Source organism: Cygnus olor, chromosome 21 (genome assembly GCF_009769625.2).
Source record: "Cygnus olor isolate bCygOlo1 chromosome 21, bCygOlo1.pri.v2, whole genome shotgun sequence".
Classification (NCBI taxonomy): Eukaryota; Metazoa; Chordata; class Aves; order Anseriformes; family Anatidae; genus Cygnus; species Cygnus olor.
The window spans coordinates 2,433,943-2,454,548 of NC_049189.1; the positions used below are offsets into that span (position 1 = coordinate 2,433,943).

General features: G+C 37.8%; 1 protein-coding gene across 3 annotated transcripts in view; it reads left to right on the forward strand.

Annotated features, from left to right (window-relative positions):
- Positions 1–20,606, forward strand: part of NADK (NAD kinase) — a 28,452-nt gene that overhangs the window by 4,273 nt on the left and 3,573 nt on the right. Inside the window, exons 1-11 of one of the 3 annotated variants that reach the window (XM_040533232.1) lie at positions 1,381–1,585; positions 5,936–6,149; positions 11,115–11,198; positions 14,661–14,790; positions 15,004–15,112; positions 15,355–15,440; positions 15,740–15,842; positions 16,674–16,825; positions 17,364–17,463; positions 18,107–18,264; positions 19,956–20,038. In XM_040533232.1, the coding sequence (XP_040389166.1) occupies positions 5,977–6,149; positions 11,115–11,198; positions 14,661–14,790; positions 15,004–15,112; positions 15,355–15,440; positions 15,740–15,842; positions 16,674–16,825; positions 17,364–17,463; positions 18,107–18,264; positions 19,956–20,038 (1,178 nt within the window). In that variant the 5' untranslated portion in view covers positions 1,381–1,585; positions 5,936–5,976. Of the gene's footprint in view, positions 1–1,380; positions 1,586–5,935; positions 6,150–11,114; positions 11,199–12,276; positions 13,200–14,660; positions 14,791–15,003; positions 15,113–15,354; positions 15,441–15,739; positions 15,843–16,673; positions 16,826–17,363; positions 17,464–18,106; positions 18,265–19,955; positions 20,039–20,606 lie in introns of those variants that run through there. The other 2 variants (XM_040533231.1, XM_040533233.1) reach the window with 2 other exon arrangements.

Genomic DNA, 20,606 nt, shown 5'->3' on the forward strand with positions numbered 1-20,606 from the left:
ACTCAAATGAAAATTTGTTCTTTGGTCACCTTTTGTAGATGGTATTTGGGTATGGACAGGCATAGTTAACAAAGGCACTGTGTCCAAGCATGGCTCCTGCTGGAATATGTTTTACTGCAATTTTCGAGATAAATGCCTTGACTTTGTGTAACTTAGTGCTATGTTCCTTCCTGACGCCATGTTCTGTTGTCCCTTTGCAGTTTGAACATCCCTTTTAGGTACCTGAAAGACTTGTGAGTCTCCAAGCTATAACTGACTTCATAGAACTGTGTATTGTCTCATTAACTTCTTGCAGACTGGGCTGTTAGTATGGCCTGGAAGGAGGAATAAAGCAAAAGTTTGACTCAGAACACTGGCTTTACTTTAAAAAAATAATAATAATAAAAAAAATTATATAACATTGCCTATGGTGTTTCCCCTTATGTAGCAACTACTTCCCCCTTTTCAAGTTTGCTTCTTCATTTACTGACTGTCACTTCTTTGTGACTCCCCACTTTCCTGAAAACCTATATTTATACATAAAGGAAGAGGAAAAAAGCCAAAATTAACACATTCTCAAATTGTGTAACTTGGGAACTCTATAGGTTTGCCCTGATGTACAATCTAGTACATGACCTCTTGTATTGGTAGAAAATGCAATCTAGACATTAGAAAACCTAATTCTTTGGCAACCGTGAAGGAGCGCTAAAAAACTAGTTTCAGAAGGACAGAATGAAAAATAGTTTTCTGTATTTTAAGAGCTTCTCTCTCTTGTTGAGATGAGTTTACCAAGGAAAGATGAATGTCCCAGTCCACGACTGCTGTTGTAGGGCAGGTGGGTGTGAGCACACTGCCTGCAAGCCACAGCCAGGGCACCGGGAGTGCGAGGTGTGGCACGAAGCGACCAGGGCCAGCTGGGTGCACAAGTCTGTGCCTGTCCTCAGGCCTGCCCCAGGAGCGAGGAGGTGTGTTATGGCTCCGAGGGCTGTGTGTGTGCGTTTAGCTTAGACCTGCCTGCCAAGGCTGTACGTCAGGCAGCCACAGTTGTGTAAGGCTTTGCCGTGCGCTCGTGTCCTCTGAGGGCACTGTGGCTGCTTGGGGAACCCGCGCCTGGTCACAGCAGCTGTTCCACAGCTCCTGTTTGTGTGTCATGACATTTGGTCTGGGCTCTTTTTTGTCTTTAGCTGGGGACTAACCGTAATTACGGCTAACTTCTAATTGCAAACAACAAGCAGGCGCGCTATAGCTTAGTGAAAACAACTTGTGCGCGGGCCCGTCTTCATACAAACCAACAGCTACCCCGCTGGCTGGCACAAAACCCTCAGCCGGGCCGCTGAGCTGCAGGCACGGCCCGCCCGGCCCGGTTCGGCTCCACCTTAATTAAATTGATTCCGCTTAATTACACTTGCCCCTGGGCCGCACCGCTCATGCGCAGCCGTGGCCGGGCCGGCGCAGGCGCTGGGCGGGGACGGGACGATGGAGGCGCGCAGGGGCCGCCGGCCCCGCTCCCTGCCCTGGCACCGCCACAGCCACCATAGCCAGCGCCAGCGCCATAACCACCGCCACAGCCACCGCGGGCGGCCGGCCGGCCTCTGAGGGAGCCGCGGTGAGTGGGGAGCCGGGCAGGGAGCGCTGAGGGGTGGCCGGGCCGGCGGGAGGGCGAGCAGTGCGGGGACGCGGCTGCCCGGGGGGCTGAGGCGAGCTGAGGGGGCCGCCACCTCCCGGCGGGGAGACCGAGGCTCGCCGCTGTCAGAGGGAGGCTGTGTGCTGGTGTTTCTGGAGGGGAAGGGTTAAAGAATGGGCTTGTTTTCCCTGGGTGTTTAACACGTGATGGTCATGCTATCTGTGGTGTGGTGGTTTTCTTTTCTTTTTTTTTTTTTTTTTGGTAGAATGTAATCAAAAAGATGCCACTGAATTTCAACTGCTTCCAGGCAGCTGGATTTCAGTGCGGGATATTATTCATGTTTTTCTTCAGACAGAGGATAGTGTCCAGGCTATGAAGATCTTTCTTTACGCAGCGTAGTGTCCAGGATACGAAGATTTTTCCTCACATGCAGGATAGTGTCTAGGATATGAAGATCTTTCTTCACACAGGATAGTGTCTAGGATATGAAGTTCTAAACTTAAAAAAAAAACACCTTGTCTATCCCATGCTGATGTTCCTTCTTTTTGTAGTTTTCTAGGTGAGAGGAGGTTTAGTGCCATGGGGATGGAGTCATGTGCATGTAAGCTCTATTGGAGTGCTTTGTTCAGTAAAATGTAATGATAATACAAACCACTACAGAATTAAGTGATTAAGCACAGAGGGGTCTGTAGCAGCAGGGCAGCTGATACCAGTTTTTGGATACAACGTTGTTCTCTCTGCTGTAATACTAGAGTTGATAACATGTTACAGAACTAAGAGTTTCAGCTGGCTAATGCAGTTTCTAAGAAATTAGTAGAATTGCTACAGTCTCGAAGGCATGTTAAAAGTAGTATATTTGGTTGGGATGGAACCTGCAGTAATCCCCTCCTTGTGAGGATTTAGGGTAATGCATTTCACAGAGGAAAACTTTGTTACAAAACAGTAGCTGACAAGCAATCTCATGCAAAGAATGGTTTAAATTTCTGGATGATTTGCAGCCTTATGCGCCTTGTGTAACTCTGCATCAGAAGAGCATGATTCTTATGCTATATTCAATGTGATCTAACAGTGGTGAATATTGCATTTTAAGATGAGCGCATATGACTCTTTCTAGGCTACCAGGATGTGGTTTACATATGTATGAAGGCTTAGTAAAATTGTTTCAAGCTTCTTTTATAGCTAGAATTCTTAGTGTAGGCCTGGAGTGTGATTCCTTAATAGTAGTTTAACTCGTGGGATGTTATGGTAGCACTTCCTTCTATACAGAGGTGGTTTTGACAAAACCTGTGTCAAGTTCTGGTTCATGGGAGTGTTCATTTGTAACCACGGAGAAGCTGAAGATGGGATAGGCTACAATAATATATTTATTTATTTAGGTCCAAGGTGACTCAACTTGCTACTTCGTGTCATCGTAACAGGATTTTTACTGTTCAAGTGTTATATCTCTCTCAGTTGTCCTTCGTTCTGTAATGCTGTGCTTCTAAATCTTTTCTTTTTCTGTTTTTCTTAATTTTGGATGTGACTTAGACCAGAGCAGCCTTTTCACTCGTTTGTTGATTTGTGCTTCAAGTTTTTGGATCCAATCCTGGGAGCTGTTCAGTGATAGTTTTGTCCTTATGTCAGGTCTGCTTATTTAATAAAGGTCTTGTGAGGGGATGTTAATTAAACAGTACATGGTGTAAGCTGTAGTTAAAACATCCTGAATTGGAAAGTATTACAAGGGAGGAATATCAAGTTCTTAGGCTGTATTTAGTAGTAGATCTGCGCAATGTCTTTATTCCAGTTTTGTGCTAATCTGATTTTCTTCGCTGACAGCATCTGTCAGATCAAGATTTCTCAAAGTCACTTGGAAGCACACCTCATTTATTACTTCTGATATAAATTATTTTTCTCTGCACCTCTTAGTTAATGATGATGCTATGGAATAGGATGGGTGCCACGTCCTGGGCTGTCAAATTTTTGTGTGTCTATCTTTAGCACAGTTTTTTAAGAAATGACTAAAAATTGTGACTTTTGAGCATGGATGTGCAGGGGGGATATATATAAAGGGATATATGAATATCTTTGAGGAGTGTGTCTCTGAGAATAAGTTAAGGGATGATAAGAGACTGCTCACTGCTGCTGGCTTGAGAAGCCTGTTCAGACCCCGTGACATAGATGCGTCAAATGTAAGAGTAATCTACTTGTTATGATTTCTGGTTATAAAGAATGATCCCTAGATTTAAAAGCATAAATTATTGTGCTTTTTTTTTTTTGATATGTTAATTTATAGGCCGGAAATGGTAAGTACATTGCACGTTTGAATATTTACAAACAGATGGTAAATTAGTGTCAAGTTTTCTAACCTCCTTTATGGCTTTTTCGTAAACCTAATAGATAAAGTGCTCTTTATTAAAATTCAGAACTTAAAATTTTGGATTCTTCCTATATTTTATTGGGAAAACCATTCAGAATCCAGTTAGCCTGTAGGGGGAAAAATATTAATAAAATGCTCATTTGAGACTTTTTATTTCAGAGATTACAGACAGTTTGAGATTATGATTTCAAGAACAAACATTGTAAGAACTTTCCTCATGTGCGCACAGATGCTGAAAGACCCTTTCCAGAGAGAGATACTGAATATCTGATAAAGTCACTTCTTTGCTGAAACTTAGATATGTAAGCAACCTGTTTTCTGTACCTGGTTCAGAAACAACAGCCAGGGATGTATTCCTGAAACTTGATGAGGCTGTCATTATAGGTAATACAAATTAAAATCTAATAAAACTAACTTCTGTTGAGTCAGATTTTGCAGTATTTTACGGATGCGCTTGCATGATTAGAGAGAATTATTCACATGAATCAACTGGTAAAATATTATTTTAAGCTTAAAGTTTTCTAAAAAATGGAGCTACATTCTTCTAATTTCAGCTGTCAAAAATGTGTTGAAACGAGTATTTCTTGAGTCATGGTCACAGGTAATACTAAGCAATGAGTAACCAACAACTAAGCGTTGATATATTTACTAGCACAGGATCTTATCAATTATTAATGGTTGACTCTAATTGTACCTCTTTGTAGTGATGTTTTTTTAGGGTAGGCATAGTGTGTACAGTAAGAGCAAAAATAGATTCTAACGTGGTTAGGTGGTGGTTCTGTCTAATTGAGCAATGAACCAGTATTCCTTATAAATTACTACATTTTGCTGATGTTTTTGTTATCTAAAAGTTGAGATGCTGTGAAGCGTAGTACTTGTAAAATTACTGAGATTTGTTATCCTCTTAACTGTACAGCCAAATACTATTATTCCATGAGTATTTTCCAGACCCCAAGACTGTTTTAACAGTAACAATAATGTCCCGATCCATTCTGTACAGGATACAGTAAGAGGCCCATCCAGTGTGCTAAAAGCTGTTTTAGAAACATCTGCAAAAATTTAATGAGCCAACATTTTTTCCTGTGTTGAAATCATCTGAGAAATGTACTGTTCCTCTAGACTTCATTATTTCAGATACTGCTTGTGTACAGTTTAGTGTTTCTTTACACACTGAAAGTTGCTTTCTAGTTTTGTGACAAGGCTTCTATTCAGTTCAAATAATGATGCAAATTTAAATGTGAGTTTTCTTTTATTTTTGGGAAGAATGGATATTTAAATTATTTCTCTCTTATTCCTGCAAAATTGCTTTCTAGCCAGCTGTTTGTTATCTTACATTTGTGCTGATTATTAGTGGAAGTGAAGTACTTCACATGTGTCCTTATTTCATCTTGTTTGGCTTGGACCATCTCTTCAGTTTGTCACAAATGATTCGAGAATTTCAGTTCACTTCAGTCAGAACTCTGACTTGTCTTTAGTCTCTTCTCGGCTTGGTTTTAATCTCCTTTTAGTTGAGAACTGAAGTTTATTAAGATTGTCACTATTGTATTTTCTTTTCACTTTGACATTTTTTCTATTGTAGCTTATCCTAGTTTTGTTTGATGTATGTATCATTTAGTAGATGACTTTATAGATATCCCCAAGTTCTTGATTCCTGGCAAATAGTTCAGCTCTTTTTCCTCTTCAGTCTCTAAAATAAATTTATTTTTGCTGGATATAACTGGAGACGCGCTGGTCTTGAACTAACGGTGTTCAACAGCTTCAAATGGAAACTGCTGTAAATCTGGGAACATACGAGTTTTAATTCTGCTCTTCTTTCTTTCCAGTGTCTTCTGATGACCTTGAAGAACTTCTCAATTGCCCAGATGCTTTTGAGAAGTGTCTACCAAATTGTGTCAACTCAGTGTCTGATGCTTGCTAATACTGAGATTTTTTTTCTCTCCCTTTTCTATCCCCTTTCCCCTGATATTTTTCCACAGGAATTAAACTTCTCCCTCTCTGAGGTTCTTCCACTTCCAGCATGGAGGTGAATCAAGAAAAACTGTGCACCGGTAAGGCTGATGTGAGCGCAGATTCTGCATATCATTGCTCAGCGTGTCACGATGATGAGGAGTGGAGCAGTACTAGCCGGGGACGAGCTAAGTCACGAAGCCTATCTGCTTCTCCAGCCCTAGGAAGCACCAAAGAATTCAGGTATGGCTCTTGTTTCTTCCTGCTCTGCTATTTAAAAAATAATAATAATAATAAGAAGAAGAAGAATACAATTATGTAGGTTTTAGTTTTTGCTCCTCTTTTTAAATAACCATAGTCTTAAAGCTGTGTTACCTGATAATGAATAGAAAGAACAAAACTCTCTTGTGGTAGTAAATGGGGAGGGAGATGATTAGAGAGCCATCCTGTTGTGGTCCATGCTGTGAAGAGGATTTGGATTTCTGAAGTAGCCATGTGTGTGGTCATCTCTAAATTGGCATTCATGTGAGTAGGTTCCGGTTGGTTCTCACAACTTGCTTCTGGTTCAGTATTTCTTGGTAGATGTTAAACTGCTTTTTTTGTAGATGTGTTTCAGCAACATTCTGCATGTGCATGTATGACTTCTTAAAGCAAATGGCTAATGTGTTGTCTTAAAGCTTTCCATTTGAATGCTGTCTGAAGTCAGTACATCAGTCTGGATTCAAGGAAGTGTTTGTGTTTAGAAATGGCTAAAGGAAACATAAGAAATCCTTTTTTGAAGACAGACTGAACATGAAACTGCTATCTGTAGTGTTACGTATTGAAATTCTCTCTTAGTAGAGAAACTTAGTTAAGAAAGTATGGGTACATTTTCAGGTGAAGGAATTTTTTTAAATACGGGAGCTTAGAAGGTTATTGCCTGTAAACAGGCAAACACAAAATGGTTTGAAATTTGAGGAACCCCTTGTGCCTAAACACTTGACTTCCAGGGTCTTGGGATAGACTTGAACTTTGAATACTTAAGTACGTCATATTTCAACCCAGCTTCAGAAGTTTTAAGTACCTGCCAGAAATAAAATGCAAATGCATCTTTACTGAGTTATGTTAATTTATAGCCTGATAGTTGCTCAAGTCACAGCAAAGGAACAGTTTTGTTTGTAGTTCCTGATCTTTGACTAGTTGGCAGAGTTTTGCCTCTTGCTCAACCGCTTGCTTTTTAAGGGATTTAAAATGCACTTTAAAGGGTTGTTAGCCTAAAATGAAATCAGAAATTTAAAGGTGGGGACTAAACTAGGAACAGATCTGTGATCAAAATGGCATGGCTGTCAAAGCAGATATCTGCAGCATTTGTAGTCTCAAAAATAATCCATGAACATTAGAGTGACTTCTGTGAGCTTTTGTAACTGCCCTAGCTGGAGCTGTTGTGCTGCGCATCAAAAACCTGTATGAGAATTATGGTTAAGGTAAGATGACGCAGCACAAAATAGGTTGGTGCTTGCAGATGGTATCACAACAGTGAGAAACGCCCATCTTTTCTTTGAGCCAAGTTCCGAATCTAGACTCAAGGCTCTTGTCACGTGGGCAACTTGGACAGATCTTTCAGTTTTGTGATCTTTGGACCCACTGTAAATATCAAATAGCATGCCATGGTAGCAGCGTGTCTGGATCTTGTGGGAAGCGTAGCAGAACTTCCTTATATTGTGATCCTACATAAGGCTGAGAGGCATGGACAGAATCACAGAGGCATTGCTCAACAGGTGAAATTCTCCTCCAGAGTTACAACTTTGCTGGTAGAATTGCTGTTGCAAAGCAGAGCATATGTGGGTGAGACCTGAAGATCCCAGGGGAAGCTTTATGGTGAAGAGAGGTATAATAAAAGGCTTTCATCTAAAGAGGCTAATACTTGGAAATACTTGTTTTGCATACATAGTTCAGTCAGTATACTTTAATGTTTTTGGAAAATGTTCGCAAAGGGCTGTGCTCTGACTGTGCTGCTCTAGCTGCTATGCTCTGTACCAGAGTCAACAGGTAAGTCTTTACACTAAAAGCCTGCTGTGAAACTGGTGTGGTTTTACTTCTCCACTTAAATCTTTAAAACTGAGAAGTTAGGGTAATTGTTTACAGTATTTTTTCATTAAGATGCTCTACATTTATTAACTGGCTGTCCTCAAATTAGTGTAAAATTGTCATGAGGCATTTTGCAGAATGTCAGACTGAAAGCAATCTCAGGTTTGCTGTGCAGCATTCAAATTGAAGTAGATGCCTATCTGCTTTGAATGGGCAAGTATATCTTTGTAAAAGATGTATAACTTCCAGTGCAATGCTGCTCATTCTTAGCAAAGGCCAAGTTGAAAAAACAAGCAAAACCTTAACCAAAATCTATACATATGATTAATTGGAGCTTTTTGTGCACACATTAATCTCTAATAATACAAGTCCTTGCTCATTTTTCTCTTTTAATGTAAATAAGAAACTTCATAACACATGTAACTAATCCAGACAGATAAGAATATTACCATGCCCGGATTTATAAATGGAAAAAAATATTTGAATAACAGCTAGGTATCACCTCTGTGCATGTGTTGTAGGAGATAAATTTTAATTATCAGTATTCAAATCTTGCACAAGAATATTTTCTTGGACATGGAACAAATGAGATGTTGCAGCTATTTCTTAATTTTATTGTATTTTTTTTTACCTGTCATCTATTTTTGATTTTTTTAGTAGATGTCTGTGGTTTGTTGCGTCTTTTTTTGATGTTACAAGTGAGTCATCTGGCTGGTCTGAGCTACTTTACAATATACACAATAAAAGGCATTGTGGCGATGACTTACTGCTAGCAAAGAATAGGTTTGTTACCAGTTCCTGTGTTAATTGAATTAAGCACAAGAAAGGCATATTTCCCACCTGTTTTTAATTAAATAATTCTAACAGCTTTTATGTAACATTTCAACAGTTACGTGATGCAAGCTAGTTTTACTCTCTATCATATACAGATTTGCTGAGGGGGGTGGTGGTGGGGAGTGGTAAGGCAGAACAGTTCTGACTTGCTCCAGATAATCTCATCCTAGAGCTAGGAGTAATCCTGTGTTCTGGGCGGGATTTAAGTTTGAGGATAAATGACTCTTCAAATCTCATCTCATGGAAGACAAAGTCTGTATTAACTGTAATTGGATAAATGAAAAATTAGCAATTTTTCTACCTAATCCAAAAATACTTAGTTTGAAGATTGGAGGCAATGATTTTTAGAAGGCTCAATGTCAACATATCTTTTAGATTTATGTAGGAGTAAGCAAAGAAACTTAAATTCTAAAGAGGAAAGATGATATAAATCTTTATTTTGAGATCTCATAGTAATGAAATCCTGTTAGTGTCATGGTAATTCTGGTTTACTTCACCAATATTAAGTATTAGCAGTATTAAGACTGTCATAGTTCATGAAAACTACTAGAAAAACAGGCTTCTTGACATTTATCAGCTAGTGAAGTGGAAACCTTACTATTGAAACCTTACTATTCCTTCCTTCTCTCCATGATTGCTGGAGTTTCTAATTCAGGGTCAGTGCTTAAGGAAGTTGTAAAATATTTAGAGTGCTGGAAAACCGTGCCCTTTTACAGCCCTGTGTGATTGGTCAAGGTACGCTTCCTGGCTGCCGTAGTACTGTTATCAAGTCTGCTATAGACTGGAAGAGGTGAAGTTACCAAGCAACTTAAAAGTAGTTTTGTGAAAGTGAGGTGTGAAGGGTCTGTTCTATTATCAGTGTTTCCACTTGCCTTGGAAGTGGCAAGCTGTATGTTCTGCGAGATTGCTGTGTGATCTGTTTCTTTATGTGGTGGAATTCATGCATGTCACTAAATGGTAGAAGGCAAAACTGCCTGAATAATGCTTCATTGCTTGTTCTCTTAAGAATTTTTTTATAAAAAAAAAAAAGTTAATCTCAGGCCAGGATGTCTTCAATTTATTTTTCAAGGGATTAAATTAACCTTACAAGCACTCTGTTAAATAGCCTATTTTAGAAAAGTCAAAAGCCTTGTGTTCTTTGTGGGAGGTGGAAAGAAATGGAAACCATTTTTAATGTGATCAATAAAAAGGAAATTAAAAAAAAAGAAAAGCAGGTAACCAAAACTAGTACCTAATAAAATGAACTGAATTCTGATGTACCAGATACATATCTCTGTATGACTTAGAATTTAAAGACCTCTGTTTGTTAGTTTATTAAGTACAAAGATACAAACTTAAAATCAAGCTTACACAATTGAGACATAGTTACTATGATAGACACACAGAGTAACAGCAACAACAAAATCTGAAGGTCTTGTCCTGGTATTGTGAGATTTCTTTCTAACTGCTCGTCAAGACTTACACTTTTTCCTTAAAAAAGGAAAAACCTTAAAAAGCTGTGTTATGTGTATTTATACTGGACTTAAACATTCCGCATTTCCTGTTCTAAAACTCTGTGTTCCTAGATAAGTTGTAGTTCTTCAGGAAATACAGAAAAGACAAAACTGAGGAGTTGAAAAATGTGTTCTTCAGTTATTTAAATTCTTTATTATTCTAACTTTGAAAAAAATTATCTTTTTAAAAATATGTATTATATGGCTAATTCTGAAACAGGAATTATTTGTACTTGATTCCATAAATGCAGGAGTTTTCCTTTGCACAGTAGTGAGACCTTGAAAATGGTTATGTTTTCATAATTTGAGATTTATCTACTTCTTTTGTATCCCTGAGAGACCAATGTACAGTTTTGTTTTGTAGTACCAAGGAGAGTTGTAACTAAATAGAAACTTTGCAGGCTTGCAATGAGTTCACAGAACCAGCTTGAGGAAAATTTGGCCATCTCTTGTTAGAGGCTGTGGTGCTTCCTCTGTGCACAGTGAAGTTTAAATGAACGCAAGAATATGTGCCTAGTACTGCCGCTTAGGCTGGTGTTTAGCCATGTCAAGAGGGCATAAGCTGAGAATGAGGTTTCAATTAAAATCACTGTCAAGGAAGTAGGTACAGGAGTTAAATTTTAGCTTTGAAATGTGTGAGCTAATATGTGTAAAATTATATTGGCTACTCAACCACAAATGTAGGTTTAAGAAATGGACTTTGTCCTTCATTGCCTAACGTGACTCTTTCAAAGATGTGGTTTTGGTGGTTGGGGAGCTAATAATACCTAGTTTGTCATCACGTTTCTTTTACTACTTAACTTTTTATGTCCAGGAGAACACGCTCCTTGCATGGACCATGCCCAGTGACCACATTTGGACCAAAGGCCTGTATGCTGCAAAATCCTAAAGCGATTATGTAAGTACTTGTCAAATGAATGGTTTTGTGCTTATTCTATGTGAAAGAAGATAAGTTTACTTTTCTACTATTTATCGCCCAATCAGCATTGTTTGTGTTTTACATGATGTTCAGAGACTTTTATGTTGCTTGATTCCAAGCTCTAGGGTGTGCATTGCAAAAATTGGCATGCAGTTTATATCACATGCTGATCCTTTGAAGAGTCTGCCTGAGAAGAGAATGTACAGCACTGCTGAACTGGATTCTCAAGTAAAACCAATTAAACATGTGTTACCTTGATCTGCATATTAAAAAGTGTATATTTGAATGTCACTGTTTTTGTGTTCTCCGTGTTATGATAGGATAAAATCAGTATTTCTCTGTATGGACATTTAGTAGTCTTGCCAGTTGGAATAATTCCCTCAGGATAACAGACATAAAAGGGAATTAATTTTACTTTTACCTTAGTAATCCATGTGATGTTCTGAGGCCCACAATCCACTATCTAAACTAATGGAGTTTACGCTTAACCCAATGTATATATTTTGAAAAGAAAATGAACCATTTCACATTAAAACAAACAAAAAAATAGGACAGGGCATGCAAATAGTATTAAGTACTGAAATTTTGTTTAGACATGTTTTGCATAATCTTCAATCCTTGGCTTGTGGTCAACAGTGGCAATGGTAATAAAGCCTTTCCAACAGAACCGACGGTAAACTCCGTGTGTATCAACCACCCATACAGCAATTATGGTACAGAGAAGCAATTGGTAATATTTTCTTTATTCCACAAAGAAAAGTGTTTCTCTGTGAGAGAAAAACAAAAATTTTTATGGACAACACAAGGCAGAGGAATTGCTCTGTGTACTGCAAAATCTCAGCTGAGGAAAACCTTGTCCCTCTTGGTATCAGGTGTTTGAGGTAGTGGTTTGATCTGCAGCACTTTCTGTCTGAGTATCATCAAGGCAAGTTTTTTTTAGTCTGCTGATAAATTTAGCGTGAAAGTAAGGGTTCATTTCTACTCAGCAGGCGTGCAAACATATTTTCTCCTTTTTAAAAGTTCCGTTTTATTGTTTTGACTTTACACTTAACATAATTGAATTAAATATTTATTTCCTTAAATCTATATCTAAAGTAATAGTGGTCTTCCTCTAAGCAAGTTGGTGGTACCTTAACATTTCCTACACAGGTGTGGCGGAAATCTTGCAGTATGCGAGAAGTCTGAACTTCCTTATTCTTTCCATCTCTTCTAACGTTTGTGGCTTGCTATACTGCCCTGTGTGTTTACCCACCTGATCCTGATGAATATGCTCCTCCCCATGGGCTGAGCCAGCACTGGACAATATAATAATAGTGTCAAGATCAGTTGAGTACAGAGGTGGTATGCAATCCTAAACGCACGCTACTTGCCAGGGAAAAGCCTGCTTACGCAGCATTCAGAATAGCTGGGGAGATAAGGGCATGCTCGGGTCATCAAAGAAAAGGACTATTTGACAATCAAATTGCAAATTACTATTCTTACTACTTGTAAGATTTTTTTTTTGTGACTTCTTGTGGCTTCTAAAAACAAGCGTATCCTTTTTGCTTGTGTTTTTTCTTCTCTACTGTCACTAGTAATGTGAAACTCTCTTCACTGGAGAGGATATAACAGAAAATCCTAGTTTTTATCTTTGGGCTTCAGTTAGTCAAGGTCTTGGTGTCTGTTTAAATGCTAGTGTTGAAAAAACTGCTTTCCGAAGGCTGTATTTTTTTTGAAGTATATTTTCTGAATATACTTTATATAAGGGAATTTTCTGTAAAGCCTCACAACATTTTATTGGGACTGGTTGAAGTATTTAGCTGAGGGGAAAAGAAGAACCTTCAGGGAAAAATGTTTTCTCTTGAAGTAGCAGTTTCTTAGGAAGTGATAAATGCCTCAGCCTTTTTTTGGAACTGTTGCATTTGCCTGACTTCAGGAAAAAAAAATGAAGATCTTAAAGCATGTTATGAATAATTTTTCATTTAGAACTACGTGGAATTGGTAAGTACGACTGAAGTGGGCAGACTGTCTTTTTGGTTTGAATAAAAGCTGTTAGTTCTAGGTTTATTAAGTGAAAAGCAATGCTGCAATCTTTAGTTCTCTGCCAGCTTTACAAGGTAGCATGGTCATGTTGAAATATTGTTGGGGGTGGTTTCTCTACAGCTGACTTTTGCCTTTTAACAGTATTTAGATTTGAGGAATTATTTAAAATAACTCTTTTCTGTACTCAAGTTAATTTCTTTAGTCACAGTTTGAATTGAAAATAGCATATAAAACTTCAACTTTGATTTGTTTGCAGCTGTTTGAAAGGGCTAAACAAAGTTGCATTAATCAGTTCAATGTTTTATTTTATTTTTTTATTTTTAGCTATTGTCAAGTCAGAAGAAGCCTTCCAAATTCATAGTAATCTGAGATTCAGGGTGATATTTTCGACCAAGTATAGCATTTTCAAAACTCCCCAGCCCCGTGTCAGGGGACTGGGCTAGACTCCAATTAGTTGATTGAGGGACCCTTCTAACCTTCTCTGTGTTCTGTGGTCCTTTGATTGTAAAATACAATGAGTTGAAGTATAAATGTGATGTTGAAAGCCTCTACGTGATCCTGAATATAACTGCTTATTTGTACTCTTCTGTGTTATGTAATATTTAGAGAGAGAGTTGGCAGAGTTTGTTAGTAAAGGCTGTTGGTATTAGACTATTAGTCTGTAGTTCCTGCTGTATTTATATAGAATATAAGCATTTTACTTTTTTTTTTGAAAGTAAAAGGAGCTGGTTATACCATTTCCAGCATCAGCATCTGTTTTATTTTAACCCTTGAAATGCTAAATCCAAATCTCTGTAAATTTGTAAATATGTGCTTGTTCAGCACATATACTAATCTGCTTTGCTTTACGGATTATATCTGCACCATATGGAAAAGGATGGGATGTCTGTAATGCACAAAATACAACTGTGAAATCATGGAGCTGAGAAGCGAATCCAAATGAAGAAAGAGGTTACGTCTGGGTATTCCTACATCAACTAAATGTGTTATAGAACAATGTGAAGTTCTGTTACTGAACTCATATTTACCCCTAGAAAAACACAAAAACAGTTGTGTACGTATGTTTAGTTCTTGAGATTCTCAAGTCTTTGAATAGTCTTGATAATAAGACTTGTCTTGGTTTCGTGCAGGGGAAAAAGCATCATTATAATTCCAAACTATTCTAACCTTCTTCCTGTTGTTCCAATATGGCATGTGGTAAGATATATTCTTAACTAGCCAGAATGTTGTCAAGGTGAAACATAGTAACGTTTTTGAAAATCTGTGGGCATTGCAGTGTCTCTCTGCCGTTTCTTTCAGTTACTCAATGCTTTTAGTCACCTGTTTGTTTCTTTTATAATGACCTTTTCTGATAAAAAGATGTTTTAAATCTAACAGTCCTAAATATTTATGTTACATTGTGCTTTTTCTATTCTTTAGGCACATTCAGGATCCAGCAAGCCAGCGGTTGACATGGAACAAACCTCCCAAGAGTGTCCTTGTTATTAAAAAGATACGTGATGCCAGTCTGCTGCAGCCTTTTAAAGAGCTCTGTGTGTATCTTACTGAGGTAAAAAAAAGTAAAGTCCATTCTTTTTAAACTGTAACAAGAAACTTCTAACCTGTTTTCAGCTACTGATTTTGTTAAATGTGGAATGCGTGGACTTGTATAATGCAGATACAGATTCTGTAACTGCTATTCATACATTTTAAACTAATGCAGATTATAGGCAGAGGCAAGTACTTTAAGAGGTTATTAACTAGCTCATTTTACCTTTTTTAGGTGAACAATATGATAGTGTACGTAGAAAAAAAAGTTTTGGAAGACCCTGCTATAGCTAATGATGATAATTTTGGACCAGTGAAGAAGAAATTTTGTACCTTTAGAGAAGGTATGGTAATGACTTCTTGAAAGTAAAATTGGGGCATAGTGCTTATTTGTCTTAACATTTTCTTTGTCATTGAATTAAGTTTGTGATGTTAAGATGTCTCTTGCAAACAGTTGTTGACACATCCTAGTTAGTTTTTTTTATGTTCATGAATTAACGTTGGCATGCTGCACATAATTTATGTTAGGAATTTAAGACCTTTGAAAAAAACTAATTCAAAATTTTTATTTCAATGTTGCTTCTAGATTATGATGATATCTCCAATCAGATAGACTTTATCATATGCCTGGGAGGAGATGGGACCTTACTTTATGCTTCTTCACTTTTCCAGGTTGGTCTTTATTGGAAATAGACTTAAAGGCCTCTTTTTTTTTTTTTTGAAGTATTTGAAGATTTTCTTCTTTGTTATCAAGGACTGCATTTGTCCTTTGTTTGTTCTTTTTTGTCAAGCCTGTTTTACCTGATACCCTCTGAAAATAATGCATATATGAGCTGCTTAATTTAATTATGGCTTTGTTTTTTATTATGAACAGTTGAAGTTACATCAATAGTCAAAATATTTACAGGCAATTAGTTGAAGTATGAATTGCTTTTATTCAGTAGCTTTTAAATTCTTTTCTTTATTGATAGGGTAGTGTACCTCCAGTTATGGCTTTTCATCTGGGATCCCTTGGATTTCTTACTCCATTTAATTTTGAGAATTTTCAGTCCCAAGTCACTCAGGTTATAGAAGGTAAATTTAAGGAGACAAGGTGTGGTGTTTCTTTTTTGTTACATTTTCTGTAGCTTTTTCCAAGACTGGTTAACTTATTAACCAACTCATTTAGGTAGTCCCATAAGATTGAGTCACAAGAAACATATACCAAACTAAAGTATTACATTATATTGATGCATTCAGTGCTGCTTTCTATACTGTTGTGTAAAGGAAAATGGCTAAGAAATATCTTCGTCCCGTGTGGAGTAAGCAAGTAGAGGAAGATGCAAAACATACATTATTCATAAGTTTAGCTGTCCTTTAGAGTGTAGCTGTGAAGTCTATGGTAGTCCGTTCCTCTAAGAAGTGCAGTGATTAAATAATGAGAGGTCAGGCATATGAAATAATTGAGGAAAGAAATAATTTGTTCCTTCAATAGGAGGTTATTCAAGTTGCATCCAAAGTAGATTTCTGAAAAGATGTATAAAATTCTCAATTGCTAGAAAATTCTTTTAATAGGTGTTTCTAATGCAGTAATTTTCTTCAAGCTAAGCTTTTGTCTCAGTGTAGATCACTTAAGCTAACGTTGTTTTCTAATCTTGATCATATCCATATAGAACTTAAATATTCTTTTTACTTTATAAAGAAAGGGAGGAAGGATGGGGTTCAAATTTGACTTCATTTTTGCTCATTACTACTAAAAATCAGTTTTGAGCTTTAACCAAATGCAGACAATTCTCTTGTGAATGAAGCTGGGAACATTGCACGGGAAATAGATGAATGATATTTCATTCAGGTTGCTAGTCATTGCAGTTTTCTTTAATATACTAGCATAACTTTCTTGTACTTTCTCCTATATTTTACTTCTAGGCAATGCAGCACTTGTTCTGCGAAGCAGGCTGAAAGTGAAAGTAGTAAAAGAGCACAGAGAGAAGATGACAGTACAAAATGGTATAGAAGAAAATGGAGTGGTGCCTACGAATATAGAGAAAGAAGTGGGCAAGCAAATTATGCAGTATCAGGTCGGAGTGCAAAATAAGCAAAGGAATTAATATGTGCCTTGTAATTTGCTTTATACGTGTTTTATTATCAGTTTCCCATTTTTGTTAATTTACTACATTGTCCCAGTAGTGTGGGACAGATTCATATTGATATAGGGCGCAATATGTACACTAAATAATGAGAAAGTGTTGCACCTGATTTCTTTCTGCAACTGTAAGTGCTAATATTGTACTTTCCTGTACAAATATTTTCCGTCTATTTTGAAAATGAGTAGTTCTAAAATGGGATCTCCCAAAGACCTTATAAATGAAAAGAAAAGCCCTGCACATTGCTAGTAACAATTTTCTGAAAATAACTCTTAATTCTTAACATCCTGTAAATAAATAAATGAAAACTCTTCAGCTGGCACTTAAGGAAAAGAAATTGTAAAGAGAGTCTAGTTTCACAGGTACCAAATCAGTAGAATTTTTCAAAGATCTGGAAAACATGTTTCTGCTTGTCATTTAATCAATTGCCAAACCAGCAATAGCAGACTGGTGATATTTGATGTCATGGCAGGTCCTAAATGAAGTTGTTGTGGATCGTGGTCCTTCTTCTTACCTTTCCAATGTAGACGTCTTTCTAGATGGACACCTGATAACAACAGTGCAAGGAGATGGTGAGTCGTTTTCTTGAGCTAAATCGCTTGTCAGTTCATGTGTAGACTGTTGCTGTTGTACTGGAGAATGCTTTTTCTAACATGGAAACAAAATCTCAAGCTGCAGTTTCCTGGTGACAGAAAACATGAGGGTGTAAAGAATAGGTCAGATTTTTCATTGTGGAATGCATAAGTTGTCAAGGAAGCCTTAAACGTAAGGGTTTTTTGTTTGTTTATGGGCTTGCGGAGGCATGTGGCAGCTTCTTTGGGTATGATATTTTAGAGCAAAGGGCAAGAAGTAGCTCAATAGAAATTTGCTTGGATATCTGGAATTTGCTAAAGGGCTCAAATCTAACTGATGAAATACAGAAGCTCTTAACCCATAATTCTTAACCTTTAGAGGCAAATGAATGTCTCTGTTCTAAATCCCAGGTTACGCATATTTCTAAGTTTACACCATTTATGTGAGCCCATAGGACAAACATGCCAAGCCAGGATCAGAAGAGTTTCTGACTTCTTGTGTTTCACAGAAGAGTTGTAATCTAATACAAGTTGATATATTCTCTGCTATATTTTCATTAGCAGTCCTATTTCTTAGTCTTCTTCCTAAATAACAGCACTGATTCCGATGTTAAAGGAAGTGAAATTTTTGCTGCTTCCCCAGGAGTCATCGTCTCCACACCAACTGGTAGTACTGCGTATGCAGCTGCTGCAGGAGCTTCTATGATTCATCCGAATGTTCCTGCAATAATGATCACCCCAATCTGCCCTCATTCGTTGTCTTTCAGACCTATAGTTGTTCCTGCTGGAGTGGAACTCAAGGTTAGCTTATATTATTTCTCTTTTCAAGATAAAAACTTTCACAATAACCATGTGAACCTGACCAAAACAGAAGAGGTTAGGAATTACTGTGCGTATCCTGCATTCTTTTGTTTGTAGGAGGACCAGATCAAGTCTGGTTGAAGAATGTGTCTTTGTTTAAAATAATACGCCCGCTAGGAGAAGACTTAACACTGCTTTCTACTGGATTGCAGTTGTGTAAATGTCTGCAAAATGGGAGTACGTACATTTACATTCGGGCAAAGAAAATTTTAAATCATTTCTGCTAAAGCCCATTGTTGTGGTTTAGCCTGGCTGGCAGCCAAACACCACACAGCCATTCGCTCACCCTCCCCCCTCCCTCTCCGGGATGGGGGAGAGAAACGGGAAAGTGAAGTCTGTGAGTTGAGATAAAGACAGTTTATTAAGACAGGGAAAATAATAACAATAATAATAATAATAATAATAGTATTAATAGTAATAATGTGTACGAAATAAGTGATGCACAATGCAATTGCTCACCACCCGTTGACCGATGCCCAGCCTATCCCCGAGCAGCCGGCCCCCCCCCTCCACCCCGGCTAGCCACCCCTATATATTGTTCAGCATGACGTCAGATGGTATGGAATACCCCTTTGGCCAGTTTGGGTCAGCTGTCCTGGGTCTGCCCCCTCCCAGCTCCTGCTGCATCCCTAGCCTGCTCGCTAGCAGGACAGAGCGAGAAGCTGAAAAGCCCTTGGCTTGGTGTAAGCACTGCTCTACAACAATTAAAACGTCAGCATGTTATCAGCGCTCTTCTCATTCTAATCCAAAACATAGCACCCTGCCAGCTACTAGGAGGCAAATTAACTCTGTCCTAACTGAAACCAGGACACCCATGTAAACCAGTAGAGTTTAAGGGAATGAAAAATTCTACTTTCATGGCTAAACAACAAATATTCTAGATCTGGAGTATATTAGTGGTAATACTATCTGTAACTCCCTGATCAATTTTGTTAATGGTGTTGTGCAGAAAAAAGTGGCCTGTAAAACCTGAATACAAAATGGACTTAATGGGTATTTTTAACAAATGCCCATGGGTAAGGAAGAACCCCTTCCAGCTTTCAATCTTCTTGTAATAATAAGCTAATATCCTTAAGGGCTGTATGGGCTCTCTAAGTATATTGAAAGATTAGGATTAAGAAGTGTACACTGGGGTTTATGTTCTTGTTTTATGAAATAAATTGAATATTTTATTCGTATTTCACTTCTTTCCTCTTAATAGGAATGCATGTTAAATATGAGCAAAACTTCCTAACTCTGACAGATTTAGATTCATTACTTATTAGAAATTTATTTTTCTGGATTAATTTAATATTTTTTTCTCAAAATTGATGCTAGAGTCAACACATGTAACTGGGTTAAGGCATGCGCTGGCTGTAGCTGGAAGGTCTTTCTGTTTTTATAACCTTGGTATAAAGAGGGGTTTTTGTTTATTCCACATAGAAAAATATGTATATGTCCCAAACACGAAATGAATATTTGGAACCTGTGTGTTATGCTACTGCAGCGCTGTAGTGGACAGCTTACAAATTTCGGTGCAACAGTAAAAATTGAGGTGTAAGTTCTTTACTCACAGGGAGGATGGAGAAGGTGTTCCTTGCTCCTTGAAAAATTAGGTTTGGGACCTGAAGGTTAGTTTTTCTCTCTTTCAGATAATGCTCTCCCCGGATGCCAGGAATACAGCATGGGTTTCATTTGATGGAAGGAAGAGACAGGAAATATGCCATGGAGACAGGTGAAATATTTTCTTGATCGCAGTACCTCTTTGAAGTGTAGAAAATACTGATCCATGCACTTCTCTTGTTCTGTTCGGACTGTCAAAAGGTTGCTGGCAGTGAAGAAAAAAGCTTTTATAAAGCCTAACGTCTCTTTAAGCACTTTTAGCACAGTTTGTGCTTTATTTCTCATATGAGTCTTTTAGATCTTACTATGAAAGCAAATAAAGTATTAAGACAAAAGCATGTAACATTGCATGCTTGGCAAGGAAGATGGACATGTCTTGACACTGTCATGAACTGTCTGTTCCAGACACTCTGTCTTGAACTGTTTTATTTCCTCTTAGGTTGAAAAGTACATAGGTCAGATCAGGAGACTAGTAGGGATTCAAGCATCACATTTGGCATTTGGACCTTTGTATATGCTAGATTTCTTAGTGATGTCACTTATTGCTAAAACTTGAAATTTCAAGGCCAAGGTGGTGGCTTAAATTTTCCTTTGTCCTAGTGTTGAGTTTGTGATGACCAGCAAAAGAATGCAGTGCTAGGCTGCCTAGTGATTAGAAGATTTCAAAATAAAAAATAAAT